Source organism: Gouania willdenowi, chromosome 22 (assembly GCF_900634775.1).
Source record: "Gouania willdenowi chromosome 22, fGouWil2.1, whole genome shotgun sequence".
In the NCBI taxonomy this organism is placed as follows: Eukaryota; Metazoa; Chordata; class Actinopteri; order Blenniiformes; family Gobiesocidae; genus Gouania; species Gouania willdenowi.
In genome coordinates this window covers 28,075,200-28,102,632 of record NC_041065.1, presented here as the reverse complement: position 1 = coordinate 28,102,632, position 27,433 = coordinate 28,075,200, and the positions used below count along the sequence as shown (strand labels likewise).

The window sequence follows — 27,433 nt, the reverse complement described above, 5'->3', positions numbered from 1 at the left end:
TTTTCATCTTTTTTGAACACATATTATTCCATAAAGAACTTTCTGGAATTATAATGCGTTAGTAAACGTCACATCAAAGCAACCAGCAGACGCCTGTGAATAAGACTGGCAGTTGAATCGAAACATGTCAGGATATCAAAGTTAATTTCCTGAGAAAAAAGTTGTCTGAATAAATAAAACCATAACATATTACGTAAAAAGAACTTGAAATACCGCAGTTAAAATGCATGCATCACATTTATTTCATGTGTGTGCAAACACTTAACGTACTGTTTCCACTTGTTTTGATTGGTTCTTAGGCTTTGGATTTAAATCATGATACGAGGTAAGAAGTGTTTTTTAATGTATTTATTTTTTAACGGTATTCTTTTGTTTTAAATTTGTTTAGTCTACTTGTGGGACTTGACCACCAGCAGCAGCTTCTTCCCTTTTCATATCAAAAGCCACAAAATAAAAACACTAAAGCATTAAAACAAAGTGTATAACAACAAAGCATTGTGACAAATAAAACTGTCCTTTATTCTTCATGCGAGTATCGTGTCTCATTTACATTCAGTAATTACACTGAAGCAGTTTTACTAACAAACTTGGATAAGTGAAAGAAATCCTCTTGTTTTTTCTTCTTCTCCACAGCATTAAATAGAGTTGTTCCATTAAACAGCACGCAGAGGAACATGTACATCCACAAGCTCCCATTTCTTATATAGAATTATTGTTTTTTTTTCTTCTTTTTTTTTAGTAACAGCCTTGAATCTTATCACCTGCTACACAATGGTCCCAAACATACAGTGAGGATTGGATTTAGCCCAGAGTGGGAACATCACTACATCATTGGACACATTTTTTTATTTTTTTTTTTAGATTAGTCAGCAAAGGATTTCCCTCCAAAAGTCAAACTAAAGTGTGGCCATAAAGGCTGCTTAGTAATAAGTGCGTCAGTAACATGTAAATATACAGGATGAATACCTTAGAATGAGTTCAGAATACTTTTAATTAAATGGATGTATATCTTCTAGGATTGTTAAATACTACTATCAGTTATTTTAGTGCCTACATATGACAAATGTCACAGTGGGTTGTGATTCCAATACCTGAACAATCTACACAAATAGGGGTAAAATAAAAACAACTAAAAGCTATGCATAGAAATACCAAACGCCTTTTAAACAAAACAAAACAAAAAAACAATGGTGAAGAACTATAACTTAAGACAAATGCCAACGTTAAAAAAAAAAAAAAAAAAAAAAATCAACAGTTCACAAGCATGAGCAAGAAAACAAAAATATGACTCGAAGGCAGAAACATGCTAATGTGTATATAACGTTTGACTTTACTACTTTAACAAGTTTATTTGTAAATGCTTTTTTTTTTTAAAGAAACTCATTCTCACTGCACACAGCCAAAATGAAACAAGGCGACTTAGGTTTAATCCGTATCCATCAGCCTCCATTTAATTTCCTTTTATCACCAGGGGAGGCATCGTTTGATTGCACGAGAGGCCGATTGCTGTTTGTGCTCAAGTGTATGTATGTGTGTGTATCTGGATCCAATCACGCTCCCTGCTCTTTCATTCCCAGTCACCCTCTTTGGAAGTATTCATCACAACAACTGCCACTCAAAGGCAAACATAATGTTGACCACCTCCAGGCTGCGGGCGATTTCTTCCAGGATGCAGTGCTGCTGCCACAGCCGCTTCAGCTTCCTGTAACGCTCTGGACAAAGGTGCAGTGGGTTGCCCCTCCTACAAAACAAAAGCAGCCACATTTACTAAGAATTGTAAAGAGTTATGTCTACGCTGAACATTTTAGGACATCCAGAGTGAACATATCTTTTAAAACCAGGGCTCTAAGTAATTTTAGGTTCAGGGGACAAATATGGACCAGTTTGATCTCAAGTGAGATGCAGATTAGAGGCGGAGAAAACAAGGACATTTAACAATAAAGCTGCAGTATGTAGAATCTGTGAGGCTGGAATTGAAACAACCACGCTCCCCTCCCCTCCATAGTTCGAATCCACCAGCATTCTCGTGAACGTGCACGACTGTGTAGCCTTTGCTACCAGATGTTAATCACAAAAATCTCGTGACTTTCCGACTCCACTCCCCAACTTTTTTCTCAAAAGTGACTCGTGACATTTTCTTGTGTTATTGGAGAGTTTTTCTGATGTTATACAGACTCTTACATGAAAGCTTCTATCGCTCTGTAGCTACTATCCTCAGTGCTGCCGTAAGCCCCCTCCCCCACCTAAAGGGATCCTCCACTGTTTTTACAAGTTTGGCCTAAAATCTTTGAGGGTGGGCCGTCTTCTGGCCCTACGTCACCGTGCGGGGAGGAGGGAAGGGAGTGTCCCGTCTATAGACACGCCCACATATGAATATGCATAAGTAGGTCACAAATCAGCCTGTTTGTGTAGAGTTTGCTCAGAAGTGACTTTTCAGAGCCTAAGAACTCTGGAAAACAGGCGAGTTTGGGAAAATAAACCTCAAATACTATGTTTTTGTGGTTCTTAGAACAAATGGAGATCGGTGAAAAATAGCATGATATGGGACCTTACTTTACCGTTTTAAAACCTGTATTCCACCATCTTGAAATAATGCGATTCATGACGTCACACTGCCCAAGCAATTGTAAACATCCCATTGTTTTCTATTGGAGTGAAGCTTTCAGCCTGCTTTTTAGATCATTTAGAAGCTTTTTCGGTCAAAATGACAATTTGTGCTGCTTTTGGTTGTTCTCAGTAATCAGGAGGAGTTAAAAGATGCCGATGTAAACCTCTTTTGTTTACTGAAAGAAAATAAAAACAGTTGTGACCCAAAAAGAGCTAATCTATGACCGCAGGGTGCGACAGATCCAACTCTGAGGTTTGGTAGTACACAATGAAGCAGAAAAGAAGAGCTCTGTGCACTGACACGCTCTGGTGGCTGAAGTTGGCGGATTGTTGAAGACACACAAACCCTGAGGATAGAAGTCCTTCAACATTGTTCCATATTTTGTGGAATAATCGGAGGAAAAATGTGGGATTTTGAAAAATGTTGGAGTTCTTTCAACAATTTTAGATGAAATATTACTTCCCATGCTTAAATCACATGATGGCAAACTGTGAGCTTTTATTTCACATGTTGTGACAACGTATTGTTATGTCATTATAAAGTGAAGCTACTATGAAGGTTTAAAAAAAGTATCGTACCCAAGATGAGGATCGGTTTCCCCATAATCATCCAAGTAAGGAGCTGGATACGTGCTTCCTCGAGTCTTACTGGCCATGAGAACAATCTCACATTCTCTGATCCTGTAAAAAGAGAGAAAATTCATTAAAAACCAAAAAAAAAAAGCATTTAAAATAATTACCATTTCTTAACAGTTTGTTTGGAAACTGTTGAAAACAGCGAGTATGGTGATTTAAAAGTTTGGGTAAAAAAATGTTGTTTAAAAGAATATCATTAAAATCATTCACTATGTGGCAACATGTAAACATTTTCCAGAGTATGTTCAATTAATAAACAGAACCTATCAACTGATAAGCTTTATACTTACTTCTTCTAATAAGACATTTCTATGAATATGTGAACCATTACATGAAACTAATATTAAAGAGTGATTTATAAAACTCATAGTTGGGGTTGTTGCATAAAAATAATAACAATTTAGCCTCACTAGAAACACTCAAACTGTGTCATCCGTAATTGGAAATTTTTGGACATTCATTAAATGTATTGCAATATCTGCCAACCAGCAGAGGGAGCAGAGAACATTGCAGATTGTTTTTTATTTATTGCTTTTTTTGCTCGCATCCCCACTTGAAGTTTTATACCTAAGGGTGACATTACACTGTTATTATCTGTCTTTAGCATGAATAAACGTCGTTCGCTAAATTGTGAGACCTTTGGAGCTATGTTGGCATTTGTGTGTGTACTTCATGACACCTTATTCATGCTAATGACAGTTGTCATGTCGTAATAATGACGGCGCAATGTCAGCCTTTATGTATGAAACTTCAGTTTAAGTGTTGCCACATATTTCATGCCGACATTTCGTATATTTTCGGAGATCCACCATTGTGCTACTGACCAAACTTCTGGTTAACTTCAAAACAAGAGCCCTATTTACAGAAGTCTTAAAATCTAATTGACGACAAAAACAGTTGCTTTTATTTTTGAAAAGAGGATGTTTGCCTTTTGGCTTTAAGTCAGTCTCACAATGCATCATGGGACAGTTGAGTATGACTAGTGCATACTTATAAAATGTCCCGATATAGTATACATCCAGGTATTTTTCGTGTACTAAATCTTTCCATACTATCTAATGTGAATGCATTACATGCTCATTTTGACATCAGACTTAGTACGAGTAGTACATTAGTTTGATATTTCGAGCACAGCCTCTGATTAGTTTCCTGGTGTGTGACCAACCGGAGAAACATTCCCACTCCAGCCCCACAGGTGGCAGCGTGAGCGGTGCACGCTCCAACATCTTCTCCGTCCAGCTGGCTGAGGCAGCAGGAGCTCTGGGAGCACAGCATCGCTCCACAGAACAAACACAGCGTCGGGTGCTTCCTCTCATCGTCCGCAGATTTTGGACACCTGAAGATACCAAAGATGAGATCAAATCAAGACTCACGAAAACAGCATTTTATCATTTGAAAAACATTGCGAAAATCAGACCATTTTATCTCTCAAACTGAAACCAATTCATGCTTTTATCACTAAAAAAGCTTGACTACTTTAATGCTCTCCTTTCTGGTTTACCAAAAAAAATACAATAAGTCAACTACAGCTTATTCAAAATTCTGCAGCAAGAGTACTGACCCAGACCAGAAGGAGAGCACATAATACTCCTATTTTCAAATATTTGCACTGGTTTTCTGCATTGATTTTAGTTTATAAATCATTACGCAGCTTCAACATAGACGCACTATCAGAGGTAGTTTTAGTTTATGAATCCAGCCAGACCCTCAGATCCTCTGGTACTGTTTTAGCTGTTCCTAAGAGAAAAACTAAAAGGTTTGGAGACTCCTTAAGTTTTTAAGCTCCATGAAACGCAAGCTAAAAACCTATTTATTCAGTCTGGCTTTTATGTAGTGTTTTATGATTATGCAAATTTTAAAGTTCTATATTTTAAAAAGTGTTCCCTTCTCTGTTTTGTTTTTTTCTTTCAAAATGCATCATTGTTTTAATTGTTTTATTAAATGACTTTTGTGTGCATTAGTCTCTAAACCACACGTTAAAGTCAAGGCCCGGGGGCCAAATACGGCCCACAGGAGAAAGTTAAAAAGACAGAAAAAACTAAATTATTGTCAAAATGACCAAATAATTCAGTTGTAGATTAATTAGCTCAGATATGTAAATACACAAATACAATGAAACTTCACAATATTTGGAGGATCGCAATCTTCTTTTGAAATTGCTCGTTTTCCCGCCTACAATCAGCGGCCCACTTAAGATTAAAATACTTCGTATTAGGCCCCTGAACTAAAATGACTTTGATACCCTGTTCTAAACCTTTTAATCATTTTTAACTTTTGTCAATCGCAAGTAAGTTTCTGTGAAGCACTTTGATCTACAATTTAATTTGTTAGAAAGGTGCTATATAAATAAAGTTTGATATTAGACATGAGCAGCATTCTGCAAAGCAGCTTGATCATGAAGCCTCTTTCTGCTCTTACTGAAAATGGCTGGCTTGATTAAGGAGCGCACTGTAATCTTCAGGAAGGTCAATCAAACGGTTCCTTCTCCTGGGATACCTGTGGACAATATGGGTTGGTTAGCAGATATGCTAATAACACCAAATCTAATTATATAATCAAATCTAGAAGAAGGAAAGACAGGAGTCCACCTGACTAGCTGGACTTTGTTTTTCAGTGCTTTGGCTACAGCTGGGCTTCCACACCACCTGAGGAAAACAGACACAGTTAAAGGCTAATTGTGTCTACGATGAGGAATCAAAGATCAAACGTTGTCTTCTACCTCTGTAGCAGTGGAGTAACAGTGTCTCTGTGCTCCTGGAAGAGCTGGAATACATTAGATGGAAGTGCCAAATAACTGGTCAGTGCCTCTATCTGACCGAGACGAGTAACTGCAACAAAGAAACCCACAAAGTAGGAAAATGCCATTGATATTTTAGAACAAATAAATGATGTGTGGAATCTGTGACGCACCAGGTGTGGTAAAAAGTTCCTCTGGAGGAGTGACTCCAGTGAGGCAGTTAAAAAAGAGAGCAGCGCAACGCAGGAAAGGTTCCATTCCCCTCTTCACTCGTTCAGCTATGGAGCTGCCGGACAGATTGGGATTCAACCTAAAGAGCGTACACAAGAAGAATGAGTCAGAAAAGATGAGGAGAAACTAGAAGTCACTGAGCACTGTAGTCAACAGTAAACACAATGGCACTTATTTATCAACTGTATGTAAGTTCAGGTATGACATGCGTTCGACAATATTCACGTATCAGCGTACGCTACCAGCAGATCTCACGTCAGGTCTGACCTTGTGGATGCAAATCTGAGGGAGTGGATTTGTGGAGCAGAACAGCAAAAGGTGAGTGAGACTGAAAATAAAGTATTAAACAAACCTCAGCTGTCATTTAAGATAAGCAGCAGCCAACATATTAAGAACAGATCAAAAGGGATTATTAAAATGAATTAAACTAAATAAAATTAATTTTAAAAAAGCCCACGTTATAACAGATACCGCTTTCTTTGGTTTTCCTTCCACGAAATACCGTATAACCCCCTGAAAGCATAATTAATGCTGGGATTGGTCAATTACAAATGTTTCATGAATCACACGTTGATTTATGAGACACTCGTATTTGACCAATCCCAGCGTACAAACGAGTGGGTGTCGATAAATGCGGCGGCTGAATTCAATCGTCATAAACTTGTTATCCCCTCCTGTTTCAAGATAAAAATCGGCTTCTTCACATCTGAGGTGGAGCAAAACAAAGATATGCTTTCTGAACGTGAGAAAACTGGACTTAAAGAGGCTCATTTATGTATATTTAAGGATATGGCGTTCATATCAGCATCAGTTGTCCGCATGCCAAGGTAATAAATAACACAATAAAATAAATTAACGTTTCCATCATATATAGTAAGTCTGAAAATTAATTCAACTAAAACAATTGGCTGCTGCATCATTAGTTTCATTCAACCTCTCATCTCTAATTAAAGTTGTAAATGCAGCTTTTTATTATGTGGCATTTGACATTTTTAGATAAAAGGCACAGACCAACCAGGAAAATAAACCTGTTCAATTGCTCCTTCACAAAAATAACTCACTATTGGAAAAACACTGACTGATCAGATGAGTCTTGGTTAAAATGCCAGTCCTAACTAAGGTGTGTGTATATATATATAAAAACAATCCACCCTCCTTTGAATCATAAGATAAGATCTTTGGAATGTGGCTGAACAAAGCATTCACATGATAGATAAGAATGTGCACCAGTGAAGCCATAATGTCAACATGAAACCAATTGCTCCTTCACAAAAATAACTCACTATTGGAAAAACACTGACTGATCAGATGAGTCTTGGTTAAAATGCCAGTCCTAACTAAGGTGTGTGTATGTGTGTGTGTATATATATATATATATATATATATATATATATAAAAACAATCCACCCTCCTTTGAATCATAAGATAAGATCTTTGGAATGTGGCTGAACAAAGCATTCACATGATAGATAAGAATGTGCACCAGTGAAGCCATAATGTCAACATGAAACCAAAACCTTAGAGGACTCTTTACAAACTGGCTTCATTCATGTGTACCAAAGTGGTTGTTTGCATGTTTCATTTTTGACTCCAGTATTTCCCGGGCTATTGAATGCACCGCTGTATTGGCCGCATCCCACAATGATCGCATCGAGTCCAGACTGAGTCAGAATCCAGATGCGGTCACTTCTGAACAAACCTAACGTGGTGATTGGATAAGTTTATGCCATTTATTATTTCCTACTATTATAAACTGGTTGAGATATCTTACATTTTAAACCTTATCGTATTTTTTATACTCTTCTCGCCGTAAATGTATACAAGCCAGCACCGCTCTACAAACTCCAATTTATCACTGGTATTTGCTTTTTATTGAAGCAAACATCTTATTTTAAGCATAGAAAATAAAAACAAATATTCAACAGATGAATGACTTCTGCAGTCACTCTCTCCAATGCAATTTCCCTCCATTCGGACGCCGTTCTGCATAAGGAGTATGTCTCATCCATCCTGCGTTATTAAAGCCACAAGTTCTTTCCCTATTCCCACATTATCCGAAGCTCATGTTTGAACATTTAGTTCACTGGGATGTTCAGTGTCTGTTCCAGTTCAGTTATTCCGCTGTAGGGATGACTGTCAGTAATATTATGCCTCCCGACGGCCGCTTCTACTAGACACATATGTGACTGACTGAAAAATTACATAAAGCGTGCACCGCCACATCCTCAACTTTAAAAGAAAAAAAAGAGCGTCCCAGACGCTGGAAAATATGGTAATATTTGAATTGGGAAATAAAAACACAAGCTTGACTGAGTAAATGTAACAATATGTATTCACCTCGAGGTGTGTTGAGACACAGTATAGTAAAACTCTGCTGCTGCTCTCGCCTCCTCTGAATTCTCTTCACCTTCGACCGAAGGAAAATCTGTATAAAAGCAAAAAACATCATTAAATCATAAAAACCCCATGAATAATTTTTACACACATTACCAGTCAATTCTGTTTAGTTTTTGGTTGTTACCTGAGGAAGACATAAGGATTTGCACCATGTGAGCCATGGTCACCAAATGTAAGATGTGCATGTGGTTGTAGGCGGAGCTAACAGCAGATGGCTGCAAATCCACGGCCTCTTCCTGATATAGTGATGGTACTGATAACACCAAACCCACCTAAAAAACACAAAATTTACAGGCAATAAGTATGTTTCTTTAGTGAGACAATGGCTACGGTTACTTGATATTTTTAAATTTGGAATTGAGTGATTTGGAATTAAAGTGTTCTGCTTCGTGTTTAGATGGAAATAGTAATTCCGACTTGAGGTTTACATGGCTTGTGAAGGGTTCCGATTAGACAGGGTCTGAACGTGATGTATTCACGTCTATCGGAGACAACAACAAACCTTTTTCTTTTCAGCTACAACATTGAACAGTGTTTCTCAAATGGGGGTTCGTGTACCCCTAGGGATACGCATTGGCACTACTACAGGGGGTACTTGAGAGAGAGTGGAAAATTAACACATGAAAGCATAAAAAATATGGAATTTTCTATTGTTTATTTTTTAGTTTAAAATGAAAATCATAATGATGATGGAGGTGATCTTGATAAGATCAAGAACTGAAAATGCAAGTGTCAGTCTGGGTCCTACACCAGGCGGGAGTGACCAGAAATGATCAAAACTATAGAAATAAATCTATTCTGGAGGCACTAAATACTGTTGCATTCCACTTGTTTACAAAGTGAGATTCTTTACAATGCGTGTGAATATCATTATGCTCTATTGTGGTTTTTTCACAGTATAATATTCTGGGCAAAATGTTGTAGTTGGACAAAGGGGGTACTTGAGCCAAAAAGGGTTGCGAACCGATGACAGAAGACCACATATAAAGAACTGCTTTCACTTTAATTATGTTTGTAGTTTTGAAGCGGCAGCTTGAAAAACGGGTGAAACCCACCAAAAGATGGAAGAAATCCACCTCGAGAAGTGAAGGCGTGTTCTTTCGGTTCATCGCTGGTAACAAAACTGCAGTAAGAGAAAAGGAAAGACGGACCATTAAATAACTGTTTCAATAAATATGTGCATGAAATAAAAGGCTGCAGTTCCCTACGTACCTCCGAACATGTCTGCACAGTATCTTTGAATGATTGCTTGAGAATTCTTGAGGCTTTCTGATGCAGCGAACTGAACAATTGCCTTCAGACCTGCATGCTAAACCAAAGACAAAACAAAAAAAAAAAAAAAAACTTAAAATCACACCCATTTTGTAGATTTCTCAGTGTATGGGACAAACCTGTCTGTTCTGTAAGGAACCAAAAAGTGGCTTGTCCTCCTCTTGTAGAATATTTTCTGTAAGGATTTGCAAAAAATTGTGAAACTTGCTCAACAAACACGTCAGAGGTGTGAAATCTGTGGTTTGAGCAAGCGTACCTATGGCCTGAATAGTGAAGGCACATGTGTTCCAGGCCATGATGGGCACACGGGGGCACTGCTCATTTGGGGCTGTTTTTAGGCCCACCCTGTGGACCGTGGTGGCACACACCACCAACATCTCAGTGATGCTGCCTGAGAACTTTCTCCTGCAACAAACGGTGAAACGAGTGTGTGAGAATGATGCTCTGGTTGCGTAGAACTGAGAGTGAAACTCACGATTCTTGTACTCCGTAGCTCAGGATGGATCTAAAGTCTGGCTGAGCATCTGCACCGAGCCCAGAACTACCAACATCACTGCTGTCATTTGTCTTTGCATCTGGAAGAGATACAAAGTCGTAAATTAGTCCCAGCTGAGTTGATTTTTAAATCTTAAATGTAATCTCAACAAGTTGAATGATGGTGCAGAGATGTGAGCTATGGTTACCACCTCAGCACTTTACACTTCTTTTTTATTTTTGCAGCATACATCACAAAGAAAGAGACAATAACATGGTACAATAGGCTGACAGGTTTCCATAGATCAAGGTTTGTCAACCTTGGAATAGCCTGAAATGTCTGACTATAACAAAAAATTACTCATCAAAATAATTTTTTTAATAATAAAATAAAATTAAAAAATGATTTATTTTTTAATTACAGCAGTGTCCTTAGAGCAGGATTTTTCAACCTTGAAGTCGTGACTCCATGTGGGGTCACCTGGAAATAATATTACAATACACAGAAAATGAAGAGTATAATAATAGTAGGAGTTAAATTATGGAACTGCCTAAAGAATGAAATAAAACAAAGCACCAACATAAAGCAGATTAAAAATCTTTTTAAATCATGTATCGTTAGTAAATATAAGAAAGAGGAGCTATAACTTTACCAAGGACAGCAATAATATATATATGTAATGGTATTAAATATATTAATACTTAATAAACATAATAAGTTATATATTTTTATAGAGATATTATTAATTTAAATATTGCCATACTATATTTTATATTTAAAATTTAATTAATGACATTTGTATAGTAAATATGAAATAGTATATTAATATTTACATGCATGTGTTTGTATATACGTATTTTTGCATGTGTGTAAATGTGTGAATGTATATGTACGTTTAATGTGCATGTATAAACTATGTATAGAACTTTGTGCAGAATATATACTGAATGTGAATTGTAAAGCCAGTACCATTAGTTTGCTAATAATTGTAATTATCTGTTATATTATTTTGAGAGTCTTGTTTTGATTTAGTGATGGGGAGGTGTGGATAAGCTTTTGCTTCAACCTACACCGTTCGGCTGCTTAATTAGACAACTAAAAACTGCCAAAATGAATTCAAATTCAAAATGGGGTCGCCTGAAATGTCTCGAAATATTTTTTTTTAAATTACTCCTTAAAATTACTGATTTACAGGAAGTTTATTAATCAAATAAGGCTTTCATAGATTAATAATTAAAAATAAACACTTCTAACTATTGTAACCATGGCTTGTAATAAGCAGTTTCTCTTCACTTTGCAATAATCCACTAAAAAAGGAGAATTATTTTAATTCTTTGGAACATCTCTCACCCTTATCCTGAGTGAGAGCCTTGAGTCCTTTAATCCTGGCAGAGATGGTTTGGATCCAGCGAGGCAGAGTCAAATGCTGTCCAATAATCTCTGCATTTTCACTACAAACAGCAAACACACACAATCGTTTTCAGATATGTGTAAATAAGCTCAACAGTTGCAGTCATATGCTTTGGAAGTACAAGAACTGGGCTTACTAGTTAAATGCTAATGGTTCTAATGGGATGAGAGGGACCACAGTATTGCACAAAGACTTGCACAGCGGACACAAGTACTCTCCGTTCTCCAAATCGATAATCAGCTCAGCGTGGAGTCGATTCCTCGTTGTATTCTGGACTGCTTCGAAATATCTGTTCAGTTTAAAAAAGCCAGGTTAACCTTGTATGCAGTAAATTATTTGGATTCAAATAAATAAATTGTTCCGTGTGTTATTTGAGTAGCCTACTTTTGCCAACATGTTGCATGCATGACGTGTCCACAGCTGCCTGTGTGAGTCCCCACAGCGAGTTCAGGAGGCATGAAGAGAGGATACGTCCCCCCTGGGCCTTTAACAGATAACAGACATGAATTAACCTGTTTCACCTGTTTAATGTCACCAATGAGATCTTAAAACAGGGTTGGGTCCAATTATAATTGTAATCATACAATTGATAATTATATACAATTATTGCAGAATTATTATTGTAATTGTAATTTTAAAAGTCTGTTGGTGTCGTAATCGTGATTAAATTGTAAATGAATTTAGATAACTGACTAGTTGTAATGAAAATTCTATAAAAACTGTCAATTATTATTATTATTATTAAACTGTTAAACACAAGAGGAAGATTAACTTTTATTAGGTTATTTATTTCAGGTTCAGTAATTGTGATTAATTGTAATTGAATGTTAGTAATTGAGAACATAATTGTATTTGACTTTCTGATGATGAAAAATATTGTAATTTAAGTGCAATTGGAAAAAAATGCTTTTCACTATAATTGTAAGTGAAAAATGTAATTGACCACAACCCTGTCTTAAAGAGATTAATTTAAAGACAAACCATCAACTCTGCTGGATATTTTTCCTCTGCACTGAGTCAACACTGTGGACCTTTGAACACATGCAGTCAGAACCATAGCTGGAGCCTGAGCCGCCACTTCCTGTTCCTCCTGGCAGAGGATGCAGGTCAGTAGCTCCCTCTCAGCAGGCGTGGAGCCTCGATGAGGCCCCACAGCAATGCACAGCTCCCTCTGCTCCATGGTGCTGCTGTGTGCCAACAAAGAGAGACCAGACCTTAATGAACACATTCTTTGTAGCTGCATACACATTTCATTCATTCATTAATGATTGGTTACCTTTCCATTATTGTAGGAGCTTCCCCCTGAATCCCACTCTCAGGCATGTTGTCATAAAGCATTTTGTTGGACTCTATAAAGTTCTTCTGCATGGCGGACATCTGTGCCATGATCTTTTGCCGGTGCAGTTTGGCTGCCTCTGCCTTCCTTTTTCGTTCAGCTTTTTCTTTGTCCAGAACATTCTGGATTCATCAACAATTAATTAGAATTAGACTGATAGAATTAGATTAGCTGCAATCTACCAAGCAACTAAACTCATCATCTTTGGTACCTCCTCTGGTTTAGTGGTTTCCATTCTCATTGACACTGTCGGAGACGACTTTTCTCTAAGGCACTTGACAATTTCAAACATCTGAAAAATAAAACAAATAACTTGTAACGTACAATTCTTATAGGAAAAAAAAATACTAAACTAAATACTTTGCAAGATAAAAACATAGGAACGGGAATACAACAACTGATGAGTCAAAATGTAAAGTTTTAGACTTTAGCAGAAACATGCTCGTTTGCTGAAGGACTGGAGTGATATGAGAACAGAATAATGTGAATGTGAATGTTGTAGGAATGTAAAATGTAAATTGCTCAAAAATAAATAAAAAAATCAATCAAAATCAAATCAAATCAGATAACTAAGGGTGTAACGATTCATCTATTAGATCGATGAATCGATTTGTACTCCTATGATCCAACTACATCAATCTGTGCTCGGCAAGTTGGCCTTCCGGATGACAATCGATCTAAAATAGTGTAAAAAGATAATTAATCAAGTGTATTGATACAAGGAAATAACGCATTGGTTTTAGGGAGTCAGGTAAACCTAATAAGTATTTTTATTGAAAAGGTATCGAGTGTTGAAAATGAGAACAGAAAAGTTAACATCCTGTGTGTTTGTTATTGAAATAAAATGTGAGTACAATTGCCATTAAATGTTGTATGCTGGTTTGTTTATGTCCATAATTAATTTATAAACAATTCCCTTACAAGAAACATCAAGAATCTATGAAACCTCACCACTACTGTACAGTATCCAGGTATTTATTTCCCAGTCACACTGGTTGAATTATTATTTTGGCTAAAAAGTTACTGAATCAATATCAAGTCACTGAATCGTTTTGGATCAAATCGTTACTGTAACGAATCGTTACACCCATAGTGACAACGTTTATCTGCAGGAAAGAGTGGAAGATTGTATATTATCTCTGCTTTCTGTTAGCGTGCTGCTTTTCTGCAAATGGAACCATCTTAATCTTACCTGTAGAACCCATTTCACCATGTCTTTTTGAGCTTCAAGCGCAGGCATCGTCTTGACCTTGGAAAGCAAGATGAAAACCGACTTGCCGTGTTCAGAGCCGATGACTGAAATGAAAACATGTCTCTGAAAACCACTGCACAAGCTTATGGTCTGGACTAACCCTTCCTCTCTCTCTCTCTAAAAAAGCTTTACACTCACTGCGAGCCTTCAGGCTGAAATCAAACGTGACCTCATCCATAGTGCTGTCCTCCAGCTGGGTTTTTTCTTCCAGCAATGCCTGTCCAATCAGGTGCAAAGCCTGTATAATAAAGAAAAGGATTCTGTTTGTGCATTTGAAGGGAGTATTATTCACCTGAAGATAGTAGGGTGGGATCAAAGTAAATTGTACCCTTTGAATCATGGCCTCTGTCCAACGTGTCGCTCGATCCTCAGCAGCTCTGAGCAGAACGTGTCTCAGGATGTGAATTAGGATGTCGCAGCAGAGAAGACACACTATGCTAGAAAATGAAGGACAAAACTTCGGAGGGATCGGAGGACGCAGAGCTGAGGAAATACAAAACAGAACGCGTCAATGTCAAAAAATACCTGTTCCCATTAAAGAGGCTCAGCTTCCAAAATAATTTAATCAGTATAATATTTATAGTATTGATATTACTAATTAAATGTAATAATTTGATACATATTAAATTATTTTGGAAGTTGAGCCTCTGAGATGGCTGTAGTATATTAAAATAAATATATGCATGGTGTGGACTGAATTTTGCTGAAAGTGATTTGCTCCTGTGAATATTTGTATACTTTTTCTTTTTCTTCTTTACAGTAACGGTCAAAGCAATGTTGAAGTTTGCTTTCAAAAGACAAATCAGAGACATTGCACACCCCAGGAGGATATTTTGAATATGCTTTTCTTGTGCAAAAGTGTTGCAATAACGAAATGTAGATGGTTTGAGATCCTTATTGTATAAATAATAGCATTGATCAATTGATGTTAAATAATTGTTAGCTAAAAAATTAAGTGTAAGGTTAGTCAAAAATAATTGCTAAAGTAATCGTTTGGGACAGCTTTAATATATACGTAGTAGCTCATAGTGTAGCAGAAATCTGATTAAATCACCTTTGTCATTGCCTTCCTGAGCTCTTCTTTTCTTCTGAGATTCCTCTGCCTTAAATAGATTAGAGAGAAACGTAACAAATCAAAGATCATGAAATAAAACTTTTTTTTTTTTTTTTTTTTTTTAATTGCAAACTACACTGACTTACCTTGCTATGTTGGGACCTTGAATAATGGTAGAAAAAAGGGTTGAACTCATCTAGATGCTCTTTTTTAACTTCATATAATCCATGTCCTGACACACCTGGTTTCCTGTAGCAGAAACAAATTAAAAAAATTAAGGAACTCATTGAGAAAATCAGAAATGACATTATTTGGACAGTCTTTTTTTACTTGAAGGTGGCAACTTTGGTGATAATCGACTCCAGGCCTGTTTCAAGGCTTTCCTAAACACACAACTCTCATTAATAAACATTAACAATGAAACAATTGTTGCACAAATACAATATTGCAGTTTTTTAAAAAAATGCTCCTACATTCTCTGGCAGGCCTTTGACCAGGCTACTGTGAGCCATGGGCTCGATACACAACAGGTGGATCACCTCCCTCATCGTCATGTCTTCTTTGGTCACGTGACTCACGCCTGGGAGATATCTCTCACCTGCACACCAATCAACAGTCAGATACAACAGCACCAATCATGTTCATGACAATCATACCGGACAGAATGAGTCAAGGATGACCATACCAACGATGACAATCAGCAGGTAGAGCATCTCCTCTGTCAAACGATTCCTCTGAGCAAGATCAGCCTGTAAATTCAGCAGCATTCAGACAGTCAATACAACATTCGATGCAAAGTTTTTCCTTTTTGTACTTTTTGTATTGCAGTGGATACATAGAGATATTTCACATCTGTATTCGTTGCTGTACATCTTGGTCGTAAAACAGTCATAACAAGATTGGTCCATTTTAATACAAGACCTCAATGTTTCTCTTTTTTTGTCTTTTTCCTTTTTTTCCCCAAAACAGTTGTATAAAACCAAAATAATAAATAAAAATAAAATAAAATAAGTAATAATATAAAAAAAAAATTAAACAGTTCTACAGGCATTCTGATAGTTTTAAAATGTTGCCCTTTCAACATAGCAGGACATTAAACATTGTTTTAAGAGTGATGAGGACAGAAACAGAAAAATCAGAGAGTAACAGAATGTTTTTAAAGGCAAAGAAAAGTTGCTGATTCCAATAAGTCAGTGCTTCTCAAAGTGTGTGGCCTGCCCTCGTGGTGGGGAATGGAGACATGATAGGCGGGGCGCGACAAACAGAAGGTCATTTTTAATTTCAAGCCAATCTTCTTCAAAACCTTTCTTCATTGACTATAAAAATCATTAACACTAAACAAAATGGCCCACACACAAGGAAAGTAATAATGAGATGAGAAGCCTAAAAATGTAGCAGAAAATAAAAGAGCATTCAGTTATTAGACTGCAATAGATGTGACCGAAAACAAAATGTAATGTAAGAACTAAAGTGCAAAAACAATGATTTACGTCAGAACAATAAACAAACTTTCATTAGCTGACAAATATAAATATATTTGTGACAAAAACCACTAAAGTTAGCGTGCCAGCGCCCTTACACAAGATAAACAGGCCGAGTCATCAAAAAGAAAACCAAAAAGAAAGCTATCTTTGTCCTGGATTCAAGGAGTCACTGTTTTTAAGCTTTTTGGCACAGATTACAAACAATGTTTTGTTATTTATGTATTTTTTGACAACTGCAATTTTACATTTAGTTTTTTTATGCAGGTGATTAGTTTAATTTAGTATGTGATTTACTATGATGTTACTTGTTCTCTGTTAGTTCAATAAATTTTAAAATGTGTTATTTGTCAGGATTATTTGGGGTCAAATGGCGCAGGTGAGGCTTGTGAGTTCACATTCGTTCCAAGTGGGGAATACCCAAAAAAAAGTGGAACCACAGCATTAGGTGTTAGGGTTTAAAAAGACTGTTCAATAAGTGGAAAAAGGAAATCACATTGTGGTAAATATTGTATATTCTGCTACTGTACCTGGTCTTTGACGGAAGTTCCATTAAAACATTCAAACAGCTCGAATCTCAGCAAGATGAGAATGAGGAAATGGTTTGGGTCCATTTTGGAAGCGGCTATCTGTAAACAAATCCATCATTGAATGATTGCGTAAATAGATAAAGTCAAAAGAAAGCAAAATGATGGCGTGAAGTGACACCAACCTGAAGCAAAAGAATGTCCTTATCATACATCTCATGTCTGCATTTCACATCCTGATAGTGGTAAACCTTATTACAGAAAGTAACAACAATTTCACATGATTTATTTACAAGGAGGAAGAGTTATAACAGCCTAAAAACACCTTGAATGACAAAAGCTGCTAGTGTACCTGGCTGACCAATGACAGCCCATTTCTTCGCCACATTTCTGCTGAGACCTGCGCAGCCAGCACAATGCAGCGTAGCGGATGCTCTGCCAGCAGCATAAAATCATAGTTCTCCTGCAACATACGTTAAATCAGAATCAGAAATACTTTATTTATCCCAGGGGGAAATTACTCAATGAAATATTACACATGAAAAGAACAAACACAAAACAAAGGAAGAAAGAAAGAAAACATACATAATTAAGTAAAAGACTGTTAATTAAATAAGGATTAAATAAAAGTGCACACATTACAGTAAAAAATTAAAGATAATACATACAAATATAAAACAAGAATCAAAACTTCAAAATTCCACCAACACTACATTTTTTAATCAGTTTCATTTGAAAAAAAAGAAGAACATAACTTTATGAAACTCACGGGATGTCAAGACGGTCAATGGCTCCTGTTACAGAGAAAAATACAAACCTTTTGGATCAGAATGACCAGAAAAAACAAGTTAAGAAAGAACAAACATTTCAAAACAATGCAAATCAGTTAAAACGCTCATTTCTCCTACCAGCCAACAGCCTGGAAATAGGCAGATGTATGCTGACAGGCTCCTGAGAGACTTTGTAAGGACGGACATTGAGGATGTGTTTACACATGTAGTAGTCAGTGGCCTCCCCATGAAAGGGCTGGGTATTGCATCTCATCAACAGGGTGTAGCACTCTTTAAACACAAGCAGTAAAATCTCCTCCTGAAGGTGAAGACGAAAGCACAAGTGAAAACAATGGGAAATACTGTTTCAAAAGCATGAATAATGAAAAATAATTTTAATATACAAAAGACTACAACAATATAATCACGTAGTTTCGGTGTTTCCCAAGTTCTCTACAGTTTTTGGTGGTATGTATGGTGTACGGAAGAGGATTCGGGCCACTGGAAAAAAAAAAAACCAAGGTCCAATATTTTCTATCATTACTGATCTGAGAAAAAAGTCAGAATTCTGGAAAAAGTAAGTTTTCTGAGAGAAAAAAGGCAAAATTCTGACGAAAAAAGACAGAACTCTGAGAAAAAAAGTCAGAATTCCAAGTCACTTTAAACTTTACTCAAAGTTTAAAGTGAGAATTCTAAGTTTAAAGTCAGACTTCTGACTTTTCTCTCAGAAGTCTGACTTTTTAATTAGTCTGATTTTAAACTTAGACTTCTGAGAAAAAAAAGTCAGAATTCTAAATTTAAAGACACTTCTTAAAAAGTCAAACTTCTGAGAAAAAAGGCAGAATTTTTAGTTTAAAGTCAGGATTCTGAAAAACTCAAAATTCCAAGTTTAAAGTTAGAATTTAAACTCAGAATTGTGAGATTAATTTATTATTAAAATGAACAATAACAAATATTGGACCTTAGGCTTTTGTTTATTTCAGTGGCCCTAATCCTCTTCCGTAATGGTGTCCTTTTAAGCTGAAGTTATTACTTTTTTTGTGATTTAAAACCCAAAAGGTGGGATACATGAGGTAAAACACACTCATGACTTAGCAACCTGTAATTTGAACAAATGCTGTGATGGTAAACTAAAGAGACGCACATCAGATGAACACCAGTCTTGAAACATGGCTAGGATGTGGCGGAGTTGGATCTGGAGAGTGAAACCAGCTTCCCATTCTGGCTCCACAGGAATATGTTGGCCTAGCTGTCGCTTCATTTCCTCCATACCCTAAGAAAATAAAAGAGTTAGTAAATAATTCAAACCTATATTCACTGCCGTGTAAACGCCAGAAGATATATTTGAATGAAAATCGACCTTATTGTACCTGCATGCATTTGAGAAAGCCAAGAAAGACTCTGAAACCTTCTAAAACTGCTCCCCGCAACTCATCAGTTCCAAACTGAGGGTTTACTGATCAGAATATACCTGAGAGACATCCAACAAGTTTCTTATTAAACAAAAACAAAACACAAGTGGGACAGTTAAAATTGGTGATTATTTTTTAATTATTATTCACCTGAGGTCGTGGAAGATGACTTGGATTCGTGAGAACTTTTCTGAGTTGTAGCCCAGGAAGTAAAAGCGGTTGTTATCATTCAGATATTCACGTAGAAGCTCCATGACCGTATTAACAATCACTTTTATGACGTTGCTAACTTCAATGAGTTGTCTGGCCTGGGAAAAGAACATCATGTTATTAGTATATCAAACTTTGTGAAATAAAATAACAACAAAAAATGTTTCAATGACAAATATTGCAGTTTTTCTACTTGTTTGCACTGGAATACAGCACACAGGCAATAGGGAAATCCTTAAAAACCACCACTTGATATTATCAATCCTCAGTAATGATGAAGTGAGCTTGAACTCTGTCTTAGGTTTAGGATATTTTGACCCAACTTTTTAAACAGGCTCTGAATATCAATCTCTAAACAAGTATTTTTTACTCTTGGGGTCACCTGGAGTTTAAATGAGGTCACCTGAAATGTTTTAAATTATTGTTCTTTTCCAAATTAAAACACACAAAAAACAACTATTCTATACCAGCGATTCTCAACTGGTGAGTCGCGGACCTGTACTGGGTCGGCTGTGGACAGATGGTCAAAATAAATCATTCTTTATGTCTTTTCATGTTTGACTTGTCTTGAATTGAAAGAAACTTTTCTTTTGACAGGACAGTTTAAACATTGATACATGTGTTAGCAACAGCTTTTTTTGAAAAACTGAATTTGGTTGGTTGAATTCTAAAAATAAAAAAAAATCAGGTCACAATTTAATGACCAGTTCTATACTTTTACTTTGCCAAATACAAATCTAGTTAATAATAATAAAATGTGGTATAAAAATATCTGAGCTGGCACAACTCTGTATTTGTTACACAGTATATACAATATAACAATCTTGATCAAAACAAATTCTAAAAAATAAAAATAAAAATAGTCTTCAGGGTCGCCAGAAATTTTCATATCGAAATGGGGTCACGATCCAAAAGGTTGGGAACCACTGCGCTAAACTAATGTATGTAGAAAATATCCAACTGTCTACATTCTCCTACCATGTTTGCCAAACGTAGCTCCACAATAACAGTACTCACGAGCGTGGTGAACAGTGAAAATCTGAACGGACAGAGCAGTGGATCGATATACTTTGTTCGTGGTCGTCATTGATGAAGTCCTTCTGGAGCTGCTGGTAATGCTGTGAAAGCAGAAATTAGAAAAGATTGAGTAAAAAAAAAAAAAAAAAAAAAAAATCATCTTAACTGCATAATATTGATATCTTTGTTTTATTGTGTACCTTTGTAAACTCAATCGCAAAAAGCCTTTTGAACTCGGTTTCCATCAACATGCTACAAAATATCAGCTCATGGACAATCTTGCGGGCTCCTTTAGAAAAAAGAGAAAATAGGAATAAAAATGTTATGAAGTCACACCCCCTTCAGCAGACTCTCCTTATTTATTATTTTTCTAATGTACTCAACCATCAAACGTAGATCTGTTTACCTTTGTACATCCGAGCGTCGTGCAGCATCAGCCTGCTGATGAGGCAAGGCCCGTCACTGTCACGGTTTTGCTCTAAGGCCACCTGACAGAAGGCGTGCCTAAAGCCCACTGCAAAAAACACAGATGGAACCAGTCATTAAACAGGACAGGAGCTGAAAAGGAAGCAAAAAAATAATAATATAAAGAAAGAACCCTAAGTCAAAGCAGTACCTGAGTAACCAATGATCTTTTGGAACCAGGATCCAAGGCGTATTGCAAAAGTTTGATGAGCCATCACGGCCGAATGAAGGATCTCTACACGCAGCTGCTGCATGGAGATGTTCTCCGAATTGGACTGAAATTTCAATTAGAAACCGCTAAGTAATAGAGGTGTGCCAATACATCAATTGTTAGATTAATTGCGATACGACACGTGAAGATTCAATAACAATTCATAAATATTCAAAAATTATTATTTTTCATAAAAACTAAATGACAACAAGAAGACAACTGCTCGCAAAATGTAAAAGCTAAAGCTCCTTTTCTTACACAAAAACTAGAAAGTTAAAAATCCTAAGCACGATGACAGCAATGGTGTTAGCAAAGACAGCAATGATGATGAGTAGCTGCACATTTGCCTCTGCACTTACATGCCCTGGCATGATTTAATAATGAATTGTTTTTTTTTATCCATCCACCGTTTATTTGAAAACCCAAATTCCACAAGCTGATGTTGTAGGTTTTATGTTTTTAAAGCTGCTTAAAAATGTGTAGTTTGTTGTGGGATTTACGCAGCTCATTGAGGATTTTGTTTTAAAGTGTATTTATTATTACTGAATAAGCTTGCTTTTGTGTTGGTTCAGATTGAATTAGCCGAATGAGCTAATACTTTACCTATTTGTATTGTATTACTTTATTGCAACAATTTTAAAAATGATTGTAATAAATAACTGTCATTGTAAGTACAAATAATTTTCTTTTTAAATAAAATAATTACATAAGTCAAGAAACAAAAAACAAAACAGAACAGTAGGAAAAAAGAAAAAAGGGGGGAAAAGCAAAAGTTAAAAAAAAAAATACATAAAAGAAAATGGGTATAAATAAAAAGGGCGAATGCCTTTTTGTTACATCTTTTATTTTTTCATTAACTAAAGTTTGCTCTATCGTTCTTAACCAAAGATTTATTTTGGGTAATATTTGCTGTTTCCATTCTATTTTTTTGTAATATGGTTACTATTGGTTTTGGTGATTTGACATAAATAAAAGATAATGGTGATACAATTGTTTGGTTACTTTAATTAATGAATACCGACACATATACCTTGTTTAAAAGTATGAAATAGCCAAAAAGTGAGGAAAAAAGAAACCCTGAATGGGGGAGAAAAAAAACAGATGCATCGAAAATTGTGACGATTGTGAATGTCGTGATAATCATTGAAACATCAAATCATAGCACCCGTAATCAAATCGAATCGTGAGGTTCCTTAGATGGCACACCCCTACTAAATAAGTCAGGCAATAATGGTTGTTTACCTTGATTAAATCTTTCGCTTGCTGACAGCAATGCAGGGTTCCTCTCTTTACAGCTCGTCGACCCTTTTCAAAAGGTTATATTTAAATCATTCATCATAACATCAGGAACCTGCTTTTGATTTGAGCGAAATTAAGAAGATTAGGAAAATACCTCCTTGTCTATGAGCATCGTGTGCGTCTGTGCTTCAGCTTGATCACAGGGAACCGAGCGCTGCAGGGTGTAGATCACATGGTCGTACGAATGGTGCTCGTCATTGTACAGTACACAGTAATATGAGCTGTCCTTTGTCCTGCATTGAAAAAAACAGCAGTTGAAGTTGGCAGGATGCCCCATGTAGGGATTGCGCATGAACTGTATATGAGGTGGACTGTGATACCGGGGCTGGAGTTCAGCTGGTAGCTCGAAGTTTTCCTCCCACACCAGAAAATCTGCGACATATCGCAGCAGAATCCGGAAAAGCTTCTCGGCTCGTTCGTACAGCTCAGGCTCGAGAGTATGCCCATCCTGCACAGGATTAGGAAAAAAATGAATAAATAAAAAGCACTCCAATAATGACACTCTTCACTGAAATCCATTACTGAAATTTGAATGAAACTGCCTTGAAGCCCAACATGCCAAACGTGTTTCTTATTCGTTTCTCATTTCCTGCTTTGCGAGTAGTTTGTTTATGATGTGACAGAAAAATGGTGTAAATATTTTCCTGAGTAAGAGCTGAAGCTAAACTAACATGAAATCCCCTGAGAGCAAACATTTTACATAGCTGCACAGCATTTCATATGAATGTCTGACGTTTCAACACACAATAAGTAACTAGGCTGGGCAATATGAACCAAAACTCATATCTCAATAATATCTTTACTCAAAATGGCAATATACGACAATAATCTCAATATTTTTAACTCAAAGTTTGACCAGAAGGACAATTCTGGGTTACATTTGCTGATGAAAAATACCACACAGGCACATTTATTAACAAACAGCTACACTATATGTGCCACTTTTGGCTTTTTCACATGTAAGGGACAGCACGTGTGAGTGAGCTCTGTAGTGTGAACTGCTTTTAATGTGGTTCTGAGAAGTAAAGAAAGCAGCGACTCCTAAAACGAGTATTTTAATACATAAGATACAAAAAAATCTGAGAAATATGAAACAATTGTAAAGGACACTGTTTGACTGTGCTCGAAGAGTAATATTAAATACTTGTATAATGTGATTTGTACTGTGTTATTATATAAATAATAATTCAAACAAATTAAGATATATCTCAATATAGGCGATATTGTGGTGTTAAATTAAAAGCTGAAATCGACCACAATATACAAATAGGTCTTAAAAAGGATGGGCTTCCATTTAAATGACAGACATGCTAATGGCTATGTTATTACTGGATGTTTTTTAAGGACAGATTTGAATCTGCAGTAGGAAAGACAAAGCAGCCTTATTGCCTGCGACCAGTCCTGTTCGCTATAATGGGGCACCTGCTGTTTACGGAACAAGCACAGAGCTGCCAAGCTGATCACCTCAAAGCATGATCTTATCAGAAAGAAGCTCAAACAGCTAACCAGCAAAAAGGAGGCATGACAAACACCTGCCAGCGAACAGAAACCCAGCAACTTTATGGTACTGTCTAAATCAGTCACTCTAAAACTGGTGGGTTGGGACCCAAAAGTGGGTCACGGACCTGTACTAGATGGGTCACGGACAGCTGATATAAAAAAAATACCTAATGTGTGTCTCTTGTTGGACTTGTCTTTTCTTTTGAAAGAAACTTATTTTGACAGTTAATGTGTGAAATGCACGTTGCACAGGAAATTATATTAATATATATATATATTTTTTTTTTTTAAAGAGAAGATACATGTGTTCTCAAAAGCTATTTAAAAAAAATGAAATTTGGTTGGTTAATTTCTAAAAAAGTGGGTCACAATTAAATGATCTTGGAAAAATGTGGGTCCCAGGGTGAGAACCAGTTGAGAACCCCTGGTTTAAATCAAACCCAAGAAATATTATTCTCAGCTGTTTTTGAACTTGTTTTGTCAGCAACCATTTTCTGTTTGACTCCAGCCCTTTTGTTAATCTCACAATCTCCTAGGCCCGATTTTTCAAAAGTAATCAGCTTGGATTCTGGACAAACGGAATGGATCAAATCTTGAAAATGGATTTTTGTAAACAAAAAAAATGGATTATGTAATCGGATTAGATCACGTAATCCAATCTTGATTTGGATCCAGATCAAACCTTTTGTTTGGGTTCTTCAATACTTTTAAGAAGAATTGGGAACACTTTGACCCAAAAAATTGGGATTAAACTGATCCCACCAGAAGGGTGGACTAAGAGTGGATTTAAGGCCCAAAATATAAAGAAACTTTACAAGTTTATCAAATAATACTATATTTGGATCATGCAGCACAACCTACAAAATATTCAATTTATTCACAAGGTTTTAATATAAATAGGCTATAACATATTTAGCCTTTCAGTATTGGCCTTATAAAATTATCCCCCAAGCAGCTGTCAATATTAAACACAAAAAAAATTAATCAATTCTGTCACTAATTGATGTACATTTATCACAATCAAAAATATTTAGTTTTTAGATCATTTTTTAGTGATGCATGCAATGACACAACAGGATAATAATGCAATGGCATCACTGGTTTTTGAAATATAAATCAGACATAGTGTAACTATTGCGTCCCTTGTTGCATGTCCTGATTGCTCGTTCTGGTTCTGTCAGACTGCAGGAGGTTGGTCAGGGTCTCCATAGGCTTGGAGCGCCCTTCAAAGATGAGCACTGGTTATCCAGATTTGGTGACCCTGAAAAGTTTCTATCCGGATCAGATTGATCCAATCTGATGTTGTTTTAAAAGTAAAATGGATTACGTGATCAAGGATAGAAAAAAAAATTAAAGAATTATTAAATCTGGATCCATTTTATCCAGAATAAACCTTTTGAAAAACCGGGCCCTGCACTCCAGTTACCCTTCTCACTAAGTTCAGGTCAACAAAGTTTGTTTCTCTGCAGTTTCCGGAGCAAAAGCAATAGCTAAGACAGCAGCATCCCAAATTAAGATGGGAAAATAACCCTTCTAGGGTTCACTGACACAGAAATGGATGAGCAAGCAACGCCTCCCATGTTCCTGCTTCCTCTTCCTTACGTAACTCACCGTTTCCATGGCAGTGACTGCTCCTGGGTCGTGTTTGGAGCAACAAGGGCCAATTTTCCAGGCTTCGACATCACCACAATCACAGAAGCCGCCGCCTGATGAAGCATGCATCTGGGAAATTATAGAAAAGCACATACAGTAAATCACTGAGGGTGAACAGTAATTTACTTTAGCGGACGGAAAGCTTTACTGTGCTTCCAACATGCAGCGGCTTCAAAAGAAAAAAGTTACTACGCAAGTGTCACTTTTAAAGAAAATAAACCAAAATCATGTTTCATTGATAATACTGTTTGCTTCTTTTTTGCCTCAGACAGAGAGGGGTGAGTATATTATTTGGAGAAATCAAAATACACATACAACCACCAAATAATAAGTTGAGTGCATTTTAGGTAAATCTGCCAACCATAGAGCTAGAAAGTTAAAATCAATCAAGGCTGGCAAGAAAACTGCAATCTCAAACAGAACTTTTTCAACTTTGGGACTCTGAATGAGGTAAAAGGAATGTATATCACAGTAGCAAAACCGGTATAAAGTGAATTTTTCATAATACTGCCCCTTTTAATCAAACTCTTGCATTCAACAACAGCTCTGGGAAACCAGTAGCACGTGACTAAAAAGCACTGCACATATATGTTGTCTTTTTCCAGGCAATGCCAATAATAGGTAATAGCTATAAAAGAAAATAGAAATGTCTGCCCAAGAACATTTCAGTAAAATAGACAAGCATAGCCTCGGGTTTAAAGGCCAAAATTACTCCTTTACCACCTGAGTCACAATCGCCATTGACGTCATCCTTGTATTAAAAAAATAAAAAATAAATAAATAATCAAACCTCATTTAGAAGGACAATAAAAGTCTTAACTATTTTAATGACACGAACCTTGTATCGATGGCTTTTGTGCACACTGTCCTGGAAGCAGTCCATGCACAGGACACAGGTAGGGTCTATTGCACAATCCCTGGAACACAATACAATGTACAGGCTTAATTGTGGAAAAACCTTTGTGTGAATGCATGCTGATCTGTATAGAAAGTAGGTCTTTCCTAATCCTAAATTTAACCATTTTATTTAATCGTAAATACTAAGGATGCATTAATATTACTTCTCATTTAATATTGTCTTTCAAAGTTCCATTGTGCTACATCAAAGTAAAGCAGGGGTGTCAAAGTCATTATAATTCAAATACAATGTAGTTTGATCTTAAGTGGGCTACAGATTTTAGGTGGGAAAATGAGTAATTTAATCATTATTGTGCTCTTGTTTGCACTTCCACATATAAATGAATTGTAAAATATGTACAGCAATGATTATATCAAGTGACAGATATTAGTCCCTGCTGGATTTGATTATGTGACCAATTTTTATGTAATTTGAGGAAATTTGAAGAGAATTGCAGGATTTTTGAAAAATTGAGAGTTCTTTTAATAATTTGAGATTAAAAATGACTGCTATCATGTGAATTAATGTCAGCCCTGCTAATATTGTGGAGTTTGGCGATATCTACAACCGAATTTAATTTGT

The 27,433-nt window shown here is 36.4% G+C and overlaps 1 protein-coding gene across 1 annotated transcript in view; it reads right to left on the bottom strand.

Moving 5' to 3' along the window:
* Positions 1 to 495: 495 nt before the first annotated feature.
* Positions 496 to 27,433, bottom strand: part of ubr1 (ubiquitin protein ligase E3 component n-recognin 1) — a 29,899-nt gene continuing 2,961 nt past the window's right edge. Inside the window, 46 exon segments of the mRNA XM_028437184.1 lie at positions 496 to 1,741; positions 3,187 to 3,288; positions 4,409 to 4,579; positions 5,662 to 5,739; positions 5,832 to 5,888; positions 5,963 to 6,071; positions 6,154 to 6,290; positions 8,549 to 8,636; positions 8,733 to 8,880; positions 9,664 to 9,731; positions 9,821 to 9,917; positions 10,000 to 10,055; positions 10,137 to 10,285; positions 10,356 to 10,455; positions 11,706 to 11,806; positions 11,903 to 12,055; positions 12,151 to 12,250; positions 12,748 to 12,953; positions 13,043 to 13,224; positions 13,314 to 13,394; positions 14,295 to 14,398; positions 14,493 to 14,592; positions 14,683 to 14,837; positions 15,409 to 15,457; positions 15,555 to 15,657; positions 15,739 to 15,791; positions 15,882 to 16,006; positions 16,094 to 16,157; positions 17,420 to 17,518; positions 17,602 to 17,667; positions 17,769 to 17,879; positions 18,329 to 18,505; positions 19,331 to 19,459; positions 19,557 to 19,625; positions 19,627 to 19,657; positions 19,749 to 19,901; positions 20,822 to 20,865; positions 20,867 to 20,926; positions 21,026 to 21,114; positions 21,232 to 21,339; positions 21,442 to 21,565; positions 22,744 to 22,806; positions 22,895 to 23,033; positions 23,121 to 23,248; positions 25,912 to 26,022; positions 26,792 to 26,870. Of these exon segments, the coding sequence (XP_028292985.1) occupies positions 1,600 to 1,741; positions 3,187 to 3,288; positions 4,409 to 4,579; positions 5,662 to 5,739; positions 5,832 to 5,888; positions 5,963 to 6,071; positions 6,154 to 6,290; positions 8,549 to 8,636; positions 8,733 to 8,880; positions 9,664 to 9,731; positions 9,821 to 9,917; positions 10,000 to 10,055; positions 10,137 to 10,285; positions 10,356 to 10,455; positions 11,706 to 11,806; positions 11,903 to 12,055; positions 12,151 to 12,250; positions 12,748 to 12,953; positions 13,043 to 13,224; positions 13,314 to 13,394; positions 14,295 to 14,398; positions 14,493 to 14,592; positions 14,683 to 14,837; positions 15,409 to 15,457; positions 15,555 to 15,657; positions 15,739 to 15,791; positions 15,882 to 16,006; positions 16,094 to 16,157; positions 17,420 to 17,518; positions 17,602 to 17,667; positions 17,769 to 17,879; positions 18,329 to 18,505; positions 19,331 to 19,459; positions 19,557 to 19,625; positions 19,627 to 19,657; positions 19,749 to 19,901; positions 20,822 to 20,865; positions 20,867 to 20,926; positions 21,026 to 21,114; positions 21,232 to 21,339; positions 21,442 to 21,565; positions 22,744 to 22,806; positions 22,895 to 23,033; positions 23,121 to 23,248; positions 25,912 to 26,022; positions 26,792 to 26,870 (4,858 nt within the window). The 3' untranslated portion in view covers positions 496 to 1,599.